This window comes from Dermacentor andersoni, chromosome 3, assembly GCF_023375885.2.
Source record: "Dermacentor andersoni chromosome 3, qqDerAnde1_hic_scaffold, whole genome shotgun sequence".
NCBI classification, from domain to species: domain Eukaryota; kingdom Metazoa; phylum Arthropoda; class Arachnida; order Ixodida; family Ixodidae; genus Dermacentor; species Dermacentor andersoni.
This window is the reverse complement of record NC_092816.1, coordinates 90,906,767-90,924,256: the sequence shown is the minus strand read 5'-3', so window position 1 is coordinate 90,924,256 and position 17,490 is coordinate 90,906,767. Positions and strand designations below refer to the sequence as shown.

Sequence of the window (17,490 nt, the reverse complement as noted above, 5' to 3'; positions counted from 1 at the left end):
AAAATCATCCCCCCATCCCAAGAAAGCGCGAATAAGCAAGTCTCGCATCAAAACGATGCTCATTGTCTTCTTTGACGCCCGAGGAATTGTCCATTTTGAGTTTGTACCGCAGGTAGAAACTGTCAACTCAGCCTTTTACCTGGAGGTGCTCAAGAGGTTGAAACGCCGGGTCACGCGCGTGAGGGCTGACGTCAAAGACACGGCCAAGCTCCATCATGACATTGCCCCCAGCCACACATCCTTCATTATTACCAACTTCCTGGCCCGGAGGAACACCCCGGTAGTCCCTCATCCGCCTTACAGTCCCGACTTGGCTCCGTGCAACTTTTTTGTTTCCCCAACTGAAGAGAGCGCTGAAAGGAAAGCATTGGGAGACCGTGGAAAACATCCAAAAGCATTTTACAGCGTTCCTGAGAGACATTCCCGTCGAGGAATTTCAGGGTGCCTTCCAGGCGTGGCAGACACGTCTCCACAAGTGTACTGATGCAGGGGGAGAGTATTTTGAAGAATTTTAACCATTTGTACAGGTGCAGTCAATAAGTCTATTTTTCTCAGAAAATGCACATTACTTTCATTATGGACCCTGTATATATATTTTTCAATTTGCTTCATTCCCTGCATATATGTGGTATAGTTAATGTGCCTTTATAGTTTGCTGTAGTAAATAAGTAGTGTTATTTACAAGACCGATGACCATTTCCTTCTGTTCAATTCGACATTAGGTTCTGACTGGTTTCCAACTCTTAGCTGCAGCTGTACAATGACTGAGATGACTGTATTTTGTAATGTTGCTTGATGATGGTTGCCAAGTCAGAAAATGAAACTAATTAGTTTCTTGAAACCATTTTTGGGAGAGCTGTGGTTGGTGGCAGCAAGAGGATGTGTAATCTCGCATTTTGGACACAAGTGAGGGACAAATTATGCAGGTTATAGCACGCTGAAATGGACAGAATGTCAGGCTTTGAGGTGCAATAACAACTTTCCCATTGGAAGTCACAATATTAAAATAGTACCTTGTTCTATTAATCTCTAATTAGCCAGGTAAGTAGTATGCAAAATTATATTGAAACAATTCCATACACATTAATATCCAGTGGGGGCTTTCGTGCCCTTATGTGTTTAATAGTATTTGCATTCACTTTTGAGCATCTCTTGCTTCTATCCCATCGACATCCTGTTGATAGTTTTCTCAACCTGGCTCGATCCACAACCACTTACATTGAAGCATAAGATTTCTATCAGAGTTTTTTTTATTTTTCAATACTAACCATATGAAGCCAGTAGACAATGAAAACAAGGGAAATGTGGGATGAAATTAGCTGTACTTTAATTTAAGTGTAGAAACAGTAAGGAAAAGGAGAGTGGAAGTGGAAAAAAGATACCTTGCCTCCGGTGGGAGCATTGCCTGTGATGCTGTACCATTTGAGCCAACTAAGGGGATGACTGTCTGTCCTCCCATTCACTTTTCTTGGGTATCATACACATTCCCATGTTCCAAGAAATTGGCTAATTCAAGAAAGTGGCTGAGAAATAGCCATGTGCTGTAAAATCTCTAGAGTGTAATTCGTTCAAAAAGATTTGCGTATTATATCCCTTGAAGATATCTTTTTGTGACGTGGCATACTCACCGCATGACAGTTGGTTTCATATGCTACAATTTGAATGGTGCTTATTGCTTCGCAGTTCACTTTGTAAGGTTCAGAAATTTGTATTATTATTATTATTATTATTATTATTATTATTATTATTATTATTTCATTGGTATCAGTGCTCTGCTTTCGTGGAACATTTAAGCTAACTAGTGGCCGCTTAATAACATATTTTAAGAGTATTCATTTCTCAGGTGTTAAATGGGCAACAGAAGTAAAACTCCTGTTTGCATAACAAAAAATAGGGCACTGGCATCGGTGGGTTATCAAGGAGCACAAAAAATTAGCCTATTTTATGTAATGACAGCAAACCCTTTAGATTAGATAATGTAGTGTGATGAAATATTTTCAGTATCTTTTTTCAGCGATATGCAGTTGGTGTCAGGCAGTACAGGACAAATTGATAATGGCAATTATGTCTTAAAGGGACATTAAAGCAAAGCAATAAATCAGTTTAGACTAATGAAGCATTGTTAGAAAACCCTGCAGGGAGTCATTTAAAAAAAAATAGTTTGAATTTTAGATGAGAAAATGAAGGTCCAAGTATCGGCATTTGAATTTCGCGCCGAAACCCCAGCGCCGGTAGGTCAGCGTGACGTCAGAGATTCCAAAGTATGTTTTCGCATTTGGGCCGCATTGGCTGAATAAAGGTTCCCTAAACTTGCCATGATTAATATTTGCCTCCTTTAAAACACAATGTAGTCAATCTGTACGGCTATATATAATTAGTAGGCCCTAGAAGATGCCATCAAAATCCAAGACGTCACAGCCCCCAGGTGCGGGAACTTAAGTAGGCGTCGCCACCCGTATTTCATTCTTGCGCTTTTTCTGGCTTACCAAGCGTCTTATCGTTGTAAGAGTGGTGTTTTTGGTGTTGTAGAACAATGATTTACTGATGCAGAAGAAATCATTTTTCACTTTAGTGTCCCTTTAAGGAACTTGTTTGTGTACTGTTAGTGTTACAGAGTTTTCTGATATCTTTACAATACTAACAGAGATCAGCTTAGAGCAGTTTTGTTTCACGCACAGGGCTGCCACCGTAATTGATGCCAAAGAACAAGTTAACCAGCTTAAATAAAGCAGGCCCAGCTGAGTGCCATTGGCATACCTGTAAAACTTGGCAAGAAATTCAGTCTCCTCATGCCTTGATGCAGCGCAGTTCCACAAGGTGCAGTTTTAAAGACAATACAGAATTTTTTTAAAAATTGCCTGTGGCTGATAACAATGCATTGAAGCACAAGAACAAATTGGATGTCCATGCATATTGTAGAGAATTTTGGGAATGAATATCTCGGAACTGCTGGCATCTTGAAAATTCATACCAAGTCAGCACACTTGTAAGCTCACTGGCTACAAACCTGGAGTAGCATGTCACGCGAACAGCCAGGCTAACATCTCCAGCACATCATTAAAGCTTGTTTCTCTCTCACTGGCTACAATTTCGAATTGTAATTTGTACCATGAGGTAATTAAATTAAAAACTGAATTAGCTTTTGTTAGTTGGTTGATTACACATATCAATTTCTCGCAAAAGTAATGTCCACCTCTTCAAGTAATCCAGCTCAAGGACTAGAATTATGCTATCTGCCACAGGCAATTTCTTTTTTTTTTTAATTCTGTATAGTAAGAAAATAAACACCCAGTGTATTGGTACACTGTGTGGCAAAGCAAAAGAAGAGAATAAAGGGTGGTGGAAGTAGTAGGCTGTTGTCGACTTCCTGAGGTACCATAAGCAAGAATAAAGAAGCACGAATTGAACATTGGCATATGGAAAAAGGCACATATACACACTAAGTACGATACTTCCAAATGTTTATTCATGTGACCCTTTGACTACTTGAAACGTACTACGCATTAATTTTTGCCATCTGTGAGGTTGCAGTGGTTTCTCTCACAAAAAGTATCGATTTTCTCAAATACCGGTGACAGCAAGATCAATATATATATGTATATATATATGATGTGTGTTCATTGCATTCAAAACGGCAAGAAACCAGTAGTGTAAGTGTTCGCAACACTACTGTCCACAACACAACAGCGCTGTGTGCATTCCCTTCTGTCCCTGCCTCACGTTGCACTGTTGTGAATTGAAGAGGATCAACAAGCTCAAATTCTGACGTCATCTACTTTATGCCCCACAGACATCAGGGTAATCAGAGTGTATCATTGCGCAGAACTAGAAGACAGCATTAGATGTTACAAATTGTCATCAACATCACACATGCTGGCAGAACCCCAAGGAAAGCAAGTTCAGTGCGATAGAAGGCACACTCATACACATGTTCTCTGCGGAGTACCACCATGCCCAGAACTGTTGTTGTCGCACATGACTTTATTGAGCCAAAGAACCATGCCCAAACTGCCAGCCCTGTGAGCTAGCTTCCTTTCTGCTACTTCTTCACCACATAAACGTTTAGGTTGGGGGCCAAATGTAAAAACGCCTCTGTACCATGTGTCGGCTGCACGCTGCAGGGCCCCAGGTGGCCAAAATTAATCCAGAGTTCCCCACTGCCGAGTGCCTCATAATCATATCTTTGTTTTGGCTCATAAAACCCCAGGATTAATTTTTTTTAACTATACAAATAAGCCACTTTCACCTGAATGAACTTTTGGTTGATTTAATAAAATTATTATTTTGATGATTGCTGGCTTATGGCATAGTACAAAATAAACAACTTGTGAATGTAACCTTGCATTGTGCAGGAGGTCCAGTAGGGCTCTGTAATGAGTCATCTTGAATATACTTCCTGAAATCAACATGCTAGTAACAACTTTGGTTGATTTGTTCAGTATCTATCACGATACCTCTGTCCATTTCATTTGTAATATGTGTAGTCAGGTGGGTATATACAGAAAAATCCCCATAACTCACATAGGAGTTGTGGCAGGGGATCGTGTTTTAAACATCAAGAAAAAATATGGAATGAGTTAATTCACAGTAATAACTAAAATAATTTTTAAAAAAGCACACAAAAATGTTGTAGCATATTAGCAGATACATTAGGTGAATATGTATATACAGCATAGAAGTGTTTTGCAAATAATCAGCGTACAAATAAATGTGAAGGTACAACAGTGAAAAACAATCTTAAGTATCTATACAGGCATACAAGGGGCTATTGTGGCTGCAGCATATGCTGATACAGTGCAGATGTGAAATGAGTGTAAGTAGATATGTTCTTGACGTTTTGAGGAAGGGAATTCTGTAGTTTAGAAGCTTGAAATATAAATTAATAGTCTGTTCGTATGGGTAGGACTTGTACATAGTTGGTTAGGTGCTGATCTGATTGTGCGGGAAACATTCCAGTATTCAAACCCAATGCCTAGAAATATGTAAAAAAGGTATGTGTAACGACAAACTTAATGAGTCAGCGTAACTTCAAAACCATTGGTAATTGAAGAACATGTCTGTGCCATCCGAAAGCGTCTTCTCCAAGTCCCACCAACAATTAAATGCTACGCCTCATAGAAGACGAAGATGCTGAGTAACAACAATCAGGCGTGCAAGGTGCTCATATGTTACAAAATGACAGACTGGTGGGCTAGTTAGTATGGCATTATTTACACAGTCGCGCAAGAAGTACACGGACGGTGAAAGAAGCAGACGGGACACAGCGCTGTGTCCTGTCTGTTTCTTTTGCCGTCCGTGTGCTTTTTGCTCTACTGTAGTGTGTTGCAACACCACCCTACCCCTGAGCGCAAATCAAACGAGCTTTCAGTGTCTCTGCTGAAGCCTTCGCTACAAAAATGAGCCTAGATGACCGACAAAAGTTTTGAAAATCAATTGTCAGAGTAGATAAGCAATGTGTGATGGGACTGCAGAGGACACACTGAAGGTGTCAGGCCAGCTCGTCCTTTCCACTGTATCTGTGGAACGTCAATCAAAGTGGGAGGAAAGTAACATAGAAATAATCAATTACTTTTGAGTAATTCCTCAGTTACTTTTGCAGGCAATAATTACTAAGTGTAAACAATTACATTTTGGGATTAAGTAATTGTAATTGGTTACTTTTTTCTGTAAGATGTACAAGTCTGGCTAAGACAGACGCTGCTGCCAATTTCTTGGGTCAAAATAACAAAAGTATTGGCCTGTATATATAGATACGGGTGCCAGTTGGGACCTTTGGTCAGATTCGCCAGAGTCGAATCAACGAGGTGTAGTCTATGAACATTTCATTTTATACCTATGCAATTGTGTGTAATTTTTCAAACCTGTCCACGAGTGTACTAAGGAGAGTTCAAAATATTGTGACTTTATTTATGACGCCTTCACACACGACAGCTCTTCAGCTAGCCAATCTTACCGGTCATCTTCTGCGACTAATGTGGCAGTGCTATTTGTTCCACTTGTCCCTAGCAGTGTCATTCCACATCTCTCTAAAGTGCGTATCGCGGATGTGTAGCTAAAAATAATTTTGGCACCAGCACATGTTGTCTTTCTTTTCGTGCAAAGGTGCACTGTTTATAACGTCTAGCATCTGCTGAGTTGAAACGCTGAGTGCCTTGGCACCAACCGCACGGTCAGGGACACAGGACCAAGTGTTGGGCAAGAGTTGACATCGTCCTCTCTGCGACGGCTCATACATCGTGGAACTTCTGCAAACGTCTGCGCAGTTCTTGATTTAAAAAAAACTGGCGAGGATCGAAGTTGATAACAATAACATGGGGATTTCATGTTGGTAAGGTCGCAAGCTAAAGTGGTACTGACACATATTTTCAGTTATAGAAGCTGTATCCAACGCTTCTTGCACTTAACAGGTTGGAACTTGGTAAAAATGAATGTTGGAAAACTCTCATGAGGTACTTTAATTTGATTGTAAAATTGGTCTCGAAATGCCGGACATGGCATCACTGACATTTTGTGTAATTATATTGCTCATAAATGTAAACAAGATGCGTTTCATCTGGTTTCATATGCGATGGCCAGCCATCATGACCGCATCAATGAAACTTTGATTGCTGTGTATCACCAGTGTATACGTATATAAGCCAGTGTATCATGACATCATGACGCATCCACTTCCTTGTTACTGTAACTGAAGCTGGAAGTTGGGAACAGACCCATATTATATAGGTAAATTATTTAGAGTGTTCTGATGCTTTCCAGTATTTATTTTAGAGTTTAGAGGGTTTGTGTTCTCATTATAAACAACAGAAGAAGTGACAGGTCAAAAATGTCATGTCAATGCTCTTTTAGGCAATGCGAAGCTTGACAGAGCACCATAGCACTTTGCAAAGATAGCTAATGCAAGAATTTAACGTTGCTTGAGGCACCGCGAAACCCATTCATTATGAAGTCTTTCTAGCAGTTCCATCAAGCTAATATATAGGCCATTGGTGTTAACACAATGTTCCTGCATCACAATGAAATGCCTTTGCAGTAATTAATTTGACAAAGTGATTGTGTCAGCTGTTTGGACCAGTTTTATACAAAAGTGGTTCGTATTGTGTACACTGGACACATTATTTGCATCTCCTAGGGCCTGCAAATTTTTCCTTAAATAATTGCATGTGGAAGTTGCCTGGTGATGTTTGAAACAGGGTCCGAAATCAAATAATGGCTTACTACACAAACAAATGTAAGCTTCTGGTACAACCAGCATAAATAAGTATGTAAATAGATATATGCAACATCCAATCGCATTTGCAGTAGCTACATCAGTGGCAACATCAGTGGCACTATGTTGGAGGGCCACCATCTGTATACGTAGTAGCATGATTTTATTTTATTTATTGATACTGCAATGCCAGGAAGGGATTTTCACAAGGTGGGCGTACAGATACAAGCATGGATCAAATATTTACAAAAAGAAAGCCAGAAATAAATAAAGGCCGCAAATGATTATAAACAAACAAAATGGATCAGCATTGGAGACAAAAAAGTTCAATGATGACAGTGCAACATAGAAGTAGACATAGCAGTACAGTAAGGTTTATGGCATATCTTAATTATTCGAGAACACATAAAATATTTAGTGACTACATTAATATAAAATGTAAGGGGCATAAAGTTGGTAGCAATAAGAAATTAGTAACTATATGGGCAGCAGGGAAATTTTTGCCCCAATGATTGCTCCAATGTAGGCATCTGAGACTAATTGTGCATTATGAAGTTCTCTAAGCAGCCGTTTTTGGCTGGTTTGGAAGCCAGTATGTTGGGGATGATTGAAACACATGTTGCAATTGTTTGAAATTAGCATTTTAAAGATTACTTGAAAAACGTATCATGCCAACCATATTTCTCCAACCTTACTAGCATTTTGAATTATCCTAATTCGAACTACCGTGAGTATGCTGTATTTTCTTATTTTCACTGAGTGCTTGGGCACTACATGGATGTAAAAAGATAGGAGCTCTTATATTAATGTTGTGATACAGGTGTGTGAGCAAATATTACATCATCTGGACTGTGCTACTCAACCACAGGGTGTTTGGGATTGACGGAACACTATTGGAGGCATTACATATGATACCTACTGTCAACACATGAAGTAGTACATCTGTCTCTACAGTGGTAATAATGGAGGCAATGCCTATTGACATGTATAGATAAATAGTGCAAAACTTGAAGGTGAGAGCAAGTGAAAGCTTATGCCAGATAACATCTTCCTAGCTTCCGAACCGCACAGGAAAGGTACAGCTAAGGCAGCATGGAAATAAAGGCACAAGTATTATGTGACAAATGAAATAGAAAGCATAGTGTTGTTCCTAGAATGACATCGTGAACCATATTCCCAATACATATAGTGATGTTTGTGTTAGAAACCTATCAACAAGGATTTCATAAAAATTGCCTTCAGTCCGGATGGTTCTGAAATCGTTAGCCAAGTCTATGTTGCTGAGCCATTGCCTTGTTTGTGTAAGGAAGCACTCTGTTAGTCATGCTTTATTTTCAGCTTATCTTCCTTTTTTTTTTAATGCAAAAGCATCAAATGGCTCATTGAGCGAAAAAGCCGGTGTCTGTAGCAACAAAACGGTGCCTGAATTGCCATTGGCTGTGATGCCACGCCATGAGCGCATCTCAATGGAGTTCCCATTGGCTGCGATGCTACGGCATGAGCTTGCCTCGACAGAGCAGAGCGGGTGAAAGGGAACACATGCTGCTGCAGTAGCATGTATTCCCTTTGGTGTTGTGTGCCAGTGTTGTGTGAGGGGAGAGCATGTCACCAGGACGTTGTCACCCTCACTCTCGCTTTCAGAAGCCTGTGTCATCTGTGCATTCCTTGTCTGCACAACCTCTCGCCTGCGTTCAAACTGTGCCTCAGTAAGGCCAAATCAAAACACAGCAACCGTCTCTCAACACGCTGGCTTGCCCGCAACGAGTTCATAACACAAAGTACTGCTCAGCGGCATTCAGTTGGACGTTGATGCTTTTACGTTCACAACTCAGACGTGCTTAGGTGTCGTATGTTTTTTCTTTCTTTCTTTTCTGACTTTGCAGTCACTGAGGTCACCACAACTCGCGAGGTCTCACATGTGCCGAATGGGAGGTCCCTCTCGCCATCATCGCCAGTGCGGTATCGGCCACCCTCATCACCACGTTCTTATGAGATGGAACCTGCGATGGAGAACCTCCTCGACGACCTTCAAAATGCCGTTCCACAGCCAAGTCGAGGAGTGTGAGTCGAACGCATCAAGTTTTCCGTGATTTCTGTTGTTCAAGAGAAAGCTGACCATATTCAGAAAGTAGGCATAGGTTTCAGATAGCTTTTCTGTTATAATCACCTAACCCATCTCACTTTTTATAGCAAACACCTTCCTTTGACTACATTGCCTGTTCTCATGGTCAGTGGTCGGTGGTTGGCACTTTCACTGCCGATACAAAGGGCACGTGCTCTCATGTAACCGAGTTGCGGGGCACGTTCGTCACCAACAGTGAATATATCAGATTAAGAAATCTTCAGTGCGAACATAGTTGTCACAAACATGAGTTTTACATATGGCATTTGCATCACTAAATACTTAGTGTGAGCACAACATATGACTGACTTTCTGCTTCATCTCCACATATCATCATCCATTGTACATCTTCTTCATCTGTATATATCATGACCAGCAGCACAGCTTGATCCTCGTGGTAGTAGCACAAGCTCGGCTGTAATAAAGCGGTTCCTTACAAGTGGTGGACGGTGCTTTTCGTTCCCCAAGACCTCTCGCACATTCTCACTGGAGCTCCGCTCGGGTCACCACATAACACCACCAGCCATGCTCGCTTCATCGAATCCAGGCACGTCCGAGGCCACTGCTCCACTGCAGTCTTCGCCTTCCGTCGTGACCATCAACAGCCGCCTGCGCGACCCCCAAGTCTTCGCTGGTCTACGCGGGGATGACGCAGAGGACTGGCTCCAAAACTACAACCTCGTAAGCGACTTCAACAAGTGGGACAGTTCACAGAAATTACGGAACGTCCCGTACTACCTATCCAATGTCGCAAAAACCTGGTTTTAGAACCATGAGCGAGATCTTTCACGCAACAGCTTTTGGCAACAATATTTTGGCAAATTTCATCAAAAGGTCCAAGGCTATTCTGGAGGTTCTGAAGATGGGCAATGGATGACGGTGCAAAGATAGAGCTTGGCTGCACTGAATACACGCATTTGTAACGTCGTAGTGTGTGTAAGCAAATAGCCGAGTATCTTGACACACGATTCTGTGCGAAAGCTTTGAGGAATTTGAAGGTTTAGATGCTGTGGGGAAGCACTTGGAAAGGATTGCCTTCCTCTTCTTCTGCGAGAGAGGGCTCTGACATAGCTACAGAAGTACTGGTTAACTGCTCTGTTCCCTATGTAATTACTTAGTGAAACAATAAATGTTACCTTAAGTGTCTTCACTGCAACAAACACATGCCTTCAAGCAGATAATTTCTTCAATAATATGAATAGCTTCCTAAAAGTGTTCAACTATTCGCTTACATTGACAACCATTGCCGATGGTTCATGCACAATTTGTACCAACACATCGCAATATGTCAGGTTCAGGTTCAGACATTTTCAAGGAAGATAGTTGACTTCGTAGCTTGGGCTGTGCTCATTAGTTGTCTTCTGGGCAGAAGCAACGGTTTTACATTCTCAGGCAAATGAAAACATGTGCGCGATAGCAACCGTGCGAGAGAGGCTGGAACAAACAGAATCAGACTGCGAATCCCAGGACATCTTTTTGTTAAAAAGCGTACCAAGACATTGTACTGAGAAAAAGCACCAAATCAAGGCTGACTTCCTTGTTTTTAGCTCTAAATAAAACTGCGTTTGTTTTAGAAGTATTTATAGATAGCAAATTGCGCAAACTCCAGGCATACAGTTTCGTGAGTCTGGTTTAAATTTTCAATAAATCTGATCCTAAAAAAAAAGCTAGTATCATCAGCATAAGCTATAAACGAGGTATTTGCATCTATTTTCACTGCGTAAATAATATAGACATTAAAAAGTAGAGGCCCTAGGATGCTTCCCTGTGGTACTCTGCTGTTCAGGGATCGAATGCTTGATTTGTAGTCATTCAATTTTACCTGCTTCTGGCGATGATTCGAGTAACCTTGCGTAAGTTTAATAAACCCTCCATGGAATCCGTAGCGCTCAAGCTTTTTCAAAAGTGTGATAAGATTAATTCAACGAAGACTTTTGATTAGGCGATAAATATTCCAGCTGCATACATTTGATGCTCGAAACCGTCTAATATGATTTCTTTTTGAAGAAATGACGGGGACTCCGTGGAATGTTTTTCGCTGAAACAAAATTGAAATGGCATAATGATGCTATGGAGACTCAAAAAGCTATTCATTCTTATGTGTAGTATCAGCTTTTCAATGCCCTTAGAAAAAATGGGCAGTATGGCAATAGGCCTGTAGTTCGATACAATATTTTTGTCACCGCCTTTGAAAATAACGGTAACTTTAGCGCCATAAAAAACGATGTCCATAAAAATCAGTTGTCAGTCCCTTGGACACTGCTTGAGCCAGTGGTACTGCCTTTGTATTACAGCTCTGTTATGTGTGCATGACAAAACAGATCTTTCTTCAACAACTTCAATCACTAATGTTACTTTTGTCGAGGCTAGATTATTCAAATTCAGCATAAAATATATATATAGTCAAGACAGCCAGAAGACCACAGGGAAAAAGCAGGACTTTACTCGTGTTGAAGTCTAGTAAAGTTGTGTTTTTCATGTCTGCTTCTAGTCTGCCTCTTTTACTGTCAGATCATTTGATACAATGCTGCACTGATATATATGTGTGTGTGTGTGTGTGTGTGTGTGTGTGTGTGTGTGTGTGTGTGTATTATTATTATTATTATTATTATTATTATTATTATTATTATTATCATTATTATTATTATTATTATTCAGATACCCTAAAGGCCCTTACGGGCATTACATGGGAGTGGGGGTTAACAACAGGATATTTCAAACACAATTAGGGGGGAAAGGCAATATAGAACACCATGGTAAAGATTACCGAATACAACAACAAGAAAATATAAAAAAGAAAAAAAGGAAAGAAAGAAAGAAATGCATACATGATGAAAAAAAGACATTCGGTACAAAGCATGTAGATGCACTTATAATGCGTCAAAGGCACAAAATTCAGTTTTTACTCAACATGCGTAAAACTGCGCTTCAAATGACTTACAAATTAGTCACGATCATGTATAGAAGCAATTTCTTTTGGCAGCTTGTTCCAGTGATAAATCGCAAGAAAGAGCGGTGATTGTCGAAGGAGATTTGTACGCGCAAACATGGGACGCACTTTGAAGGGATGGTCGAGGCGGGGGAAAATGTTTTGTGGGGGTTTGATATGGGATGCCGTAAAGGATGACGGGGTATGATACAATCTGTGGAAGTGGGAAGGCAGTGCTAACAGTCATCGTGTTTCTCGAGAGGGTAATTGGAGGGGCTCTTTGATAGGCGTGATGCTGGATGTTCTAGAGTAGGTTTTAGTGATGACATGTGCTGCTTTATTTTGTAAAGATTCAAGCTTGTTTATTAGGTAACTCTGATTTGGATTCCATATTATGGAAGCGTATTCAATCTTTGAGCGAACTAGAGCTATGTAAGCTAATAATTTAGTTGACTGATTTGCTAAATACAAATTTCGCCTGATGAATCCAAGTGTTTTATTTGCTTTCGAAATTATTTCATCAATGTGATCATTCCATATAAGGTTTGAAGTTAAATGGACGCCCAAGTATTTTAATGTAGACACATTCTCGATGCATATGTTGTTCATAATATATGAACTTAAGTGAACGTTACTGGCTCTGGTAAATGTCATTGTTCTTGTTTTAGAAACATTAATTTCCATTTGCCATTGCTCGCGCCAAGGTGAAATTTTTTTTAGGTCGGCCTGTAAAATATTGGTATCTTCACAGGTGATAATTTGTCTGTAAAGAACACAGTCATCTGCAAACAACCGAACTGTTGAGGTCAGGTTGTTACTGATGTCATTAATGTAATTTAAGAATAAGATTGGTCCAAGTACAGAGCCCTGAGGAACGCCAGATTTAACTTGCGCTAAAGCGGAAAACTGATCATTTACGGAAACAAATTGGCAGCGATTGGTTAAAAAACTTGAGATCCAATTAACAATTTTACCATGTATGTTAAGCCGGCTAAGCTTCATCATTAAGCAAGAATGGAGAACTTTATCGAATGCTTTCTTGAAGTCAGTAAATATGGCATCGATTTTTATGGAATCATGAACAGCTTGATGAAGATCAGTTATAAGTTCAGATAGTTGTGTTTCACAAGAGCGTCCTTGCTGAAATCCATGCTGATTATTAGAAAAAAAGTTATGTTCAGATAAATATTTCATAACTGCAAAAGATATGATATGCTCAAGTAATTTACTTGGAATACTAGTCAAGGATATAGGTCTATAGTTTGAGGGCACTGATCGGTCACCTGATTTGAAAATGAGAGTCATGCGACGGATCTTCCAGTCATCTCGTACAATTCCTGTATCTATTGATTGCTGGAAAAGGGCGGTTAACACGGGAGGTATTATAGATATTATAGATATAGATATTATAGATATTGCGTGCGTATGTGTGTGTGCATGTGTGTGTGTGTATTCTAGTGAGTTTTCTAATGAATAACCCAGTGAATGAATATTTATTGAGTGGGTAGTGTACTGTTGACAAGAAGCTGAAAACAAAAAGTGTGGTATAGGTTGTAGCAAAGCAAAATTTTACTAGTTTATTGTTTAAACTTGTCATATAGTGATCAAAATAATAAAAGCACCTGCAAAAACAGCGCATAGGGATAGCATTGTAACGTTTAGCCAGCCTTACATGTGGAAATACACGTTCTAGGTGCTTGCATCATCCACGAGCAAAACACTGGAATGTCTGTAAATAGCAGCCTGGTCTTTAAAGAAATTGCTGTTTTCTGGTTCATGTCAAGACAACGCAATGATAGATATACAGGCAGAGAGTCATTGGTGTTGGGCTGAAGCTCTTATCACTTTGAGCGACAAGAATGTAAATGTCTATGGTGATTCTAAGATGTGTCCTCAACTACCTCGCACACCTGGTATGTGAGGTATGTAAACACAGTTGGTGCAGGACAGCAGCTTTTGCATAGCTCCGCCTGCGGTTTAGTTCTGCTGATTTCTCCATCTGCTCTCATATAATGAATCTTTAATACAGTGAATGCATTTTTCCTACGGGCGTTCATAAATTAGTTTAAAGTTTGTTCTTCTCTTTCTCAAATGCTAAGAGCAGTGATGCAATGGCATGAGTAGCCAGCTATTGAAGAAATGCTGTTATTTTACTGGTAGCAGCTTGGTAGTAAAGATGTCCGTAGGAGCAAGGAATTGCTCACCTTACACAAACACATTGTGTCATGCAGTAACGCTTTGTGCTATCATAAATCAGCTACCTGCAAAATGTGTTACATAATAATTTCCACAATGCTTGGAATGTGCCTAACTTCTCCTCTATATTGCACGCTTAAGCCTAACAGTTAGGCCTGATTATGGCTAACAATTAATTTTTAAAGAAAACACAGTTAAAAAGAAAAAGTAGGTTTCTTCTGTGTTTCTTTTCATTTATTGTTAACAACTAAAAGGCAACATTGTGGTATGCAAAGCATTCCTCAATCGTGTTCGCTGCCAGTTGGCTTACTCACCTGTAAGTTATTCACAGAGGCACGGTTGTCACATTTTCTGACTATAGTCCTAGGAAACCTCGAAATAGCTGTTGCATAAGAAAATAGAGGTGTGCGCGAAACAAGCAAGACAAGAAGTCCTTGTAGGTCTTGAAACATACCTGCGTGCTTTCTTTTTTGGCCTTTTATTTTTCTGACGTGGTTCTTACCTTTTTTTTTTTTTTTTTTTTTTTGAAGGGCATAGTTGCATCACTATTGCCTAAGCGTTCACGAGTCGCAAGCAGTATTTTCGGGCACGTGTGTAGGCAGAGGTCCAGCGCTCTGGTTTTTGCTAAGAATAGTACACATCGCCTACACATGGCGAAAGTTGTTTGTTTTGGTGGAGTGCGTGTTCTTTTTCGTGGTAAAAAAATATCACTTTCACAAGTTGCTTAGCTGTATTCCTGCTGCTCATAGGCTTAAAGTGAAGTTTTAAGGTAACGATATAGCGCAACAGTAAATAGGCCACTTAAGACCCGTATTCTTTCAAAACTATTTTCATTCATTTCATGATAAAAGCATAGTCAAATACTAGTAACAAAACAAAAGGCCAAACTTTGCTTTCTCAAATTTCAACCTCCACGGTCAGTGTGTCAGTGGGACGTCACAGATATCAAAGTGTTTTTGGCCATTTTGGTGCAGGAAAAGTTCTCGAGACTTGCTAAGTTGGATGATTGGTTAGTTTAGAATGCAGGATAGTCCTTGTTCACCAATAAACAATTAAGAAGGCCCTGGTAGACGTTGGCAAAATCCATGATGTCACGGTGAGTCGATGTCATTGCCACCTGTCTTTCATAATTTTTGCATCTTTTCTGGCTTTCCAAGCCAGAGAGGGGAAAATATAGATATGTTTTGCCTATTGCAGAAGCATAATGCAATAACAGAGGTGAACTTAATAGTTTTTCTTTACTATCTTTTTAATCTTTTACTATCATTCCTTTTCCGCTGTTACAGATAAATCAGGCCGAATCGATGTTATCTTCCTTGACTTCAGCGAGGCTTCTAGTACTATACCCAACTCCAAACTAATTCATAAACTTAATCTGATTGGTTTCCCCTCTACCATTGTTAACTGGGTTTCATCATACTTCTCGCACACAGTTTGTTGACATAAATAGCATTTACTCTAGCCCTTTTCCAGTTAACTCCGGAGTCCCCCAGGGAAGTGTCCTAGGACCGCTACTGTTTCTTAATTTATATTAATGATATTACAACATGTGCTAAACAAGGTGTCGAAATGTGTTTGTTTGCTGATGATTGTCTTTTATTCCGTTCTGTTAACTCTGTATATGACCAAATAATACTGGACCAAACTGTTAATGCAATCACTACCTGGTGTGACTGCTCGGGCATGAATTTAAACCCTGATAAAACCATATTTATGTGCATCACTAATAAGAAACAACCGTTTATTTACCAGTACAGTATCAAAGGAATCCCAATTTTGCTAACAGACACTTATATATATATTGGCATCACAATCACCAGCAAACTCACTTGTTCCTCCCACATAGAAAAGATTTGTTTGTTCGCACGCAGGAAATTAGGGTTGCTAAGCCATAAACTTAAAAGCTCCTCGCATATAATACAATAATACAGTCTCGTTTGGAATATGCATCTGATGTTTAAAATCCACACACTAAAAAAGATATTAACAATCTTAAGAAAACCCAAAGATTAGCCGTTCATTTTATTTTCAACCGTTTTCGCCGCTCTGACTCCCCAACTGAGCTAATGAATAAAAATAAAATGCAATCTTAGGAAAATTGCAAGACTAAAATTTATTTTCCACCTATCTAGAAAAAAAGTGTATTTTAGACCTGTATCTTCGCGTCCTACAAGACAAGACAATACCATTCACCCAACTTGACCCCTATCTTTGCCCGTACTAACAATTTTAATTCTTTTTTTTTTTCTCGCCTGTCACATCATATTTTTTATTCCGGAAGCATACTAAAATCCATTGAAAATTATTGTGAACTGTGATTTTGATCTTGTACTTTACTATGTTACATACCTGTCTATTATTTTGCCACGCCTGTATTATTATGTATTTGGTCGTGTAACTTTTTTCTGTAACTCCCCCACTCCTGCTTGGTCCATTCCTTGACCTGCAGGATCTTCTAAATAAATAAATAAATAAATAAATAAGTCTGTTCAGAGGAAATACAATGCTATGATAAATGGGCCAGAAATGTGCAACCGAATAGCACCTGATAACATTGTGCTCAAGCTCATAGCAAATGATGAGCAGTGTACCACGATGGCAACAGATAGAACAGTTTAGATGTGGCTTACTATGTCTGTCAAACACAGCTTGCACTGTGGTTGCGAAACTTCTTTGGTATCAGCAGGCGTGTGGTGTTAAAATCTGTCAATTTGGCGCCATAACAAGCCATGTGTGATGTTAGCGGTGACAAAGTTTTTCACTAAAGCATACTATTTAAAGCTCAGGTCGCAGATATGTCATCCATGCTCTCTACAGATGTGGCTACATTGTGGGAAGCGCTTCAAACTGATATTTTTGAAGGGCTCTTGAATAGTGAGACGAAAGGTTTCATGACCACTAAGTACTTCTTTGCAGGCAAGGGCTTGGCATCAAATTGGTCATGTGATGAGCTTGCTGTATAGACAGGGCAACATGAACAGTACAAGTTACAGCAAATCTACTATGCTAGATTCATTGGTGTACTACAAATACCAC

General features: G+C 39.7%; 1 protein-coding gene across 3 annotated transcripts in view; it reads left to right on the top strand.

The window, feature by feature from the left end:
* The window catches only part of LOC126542356 (leupaxin-like), an 82,320-nt gene that overhangs the window by 45,950 nt on the left and 18,880 nt on the right, over window positions 1-17,490 (top strand). For all 3 annotated transcript variants that reach the window (XM_050189409.3, XM_050189400.3, XM_050189418.3), the window contains exon 4: window positions 9,091-9,268. In XM_050189409.3, the coding sequence (XP_050045366.1) occupies window positions 9,091-9,268 (178 nt within the window). The remainder of the gene's footprint in view (window positions 1-9,090; window positions 9,269-17,490) is intronic.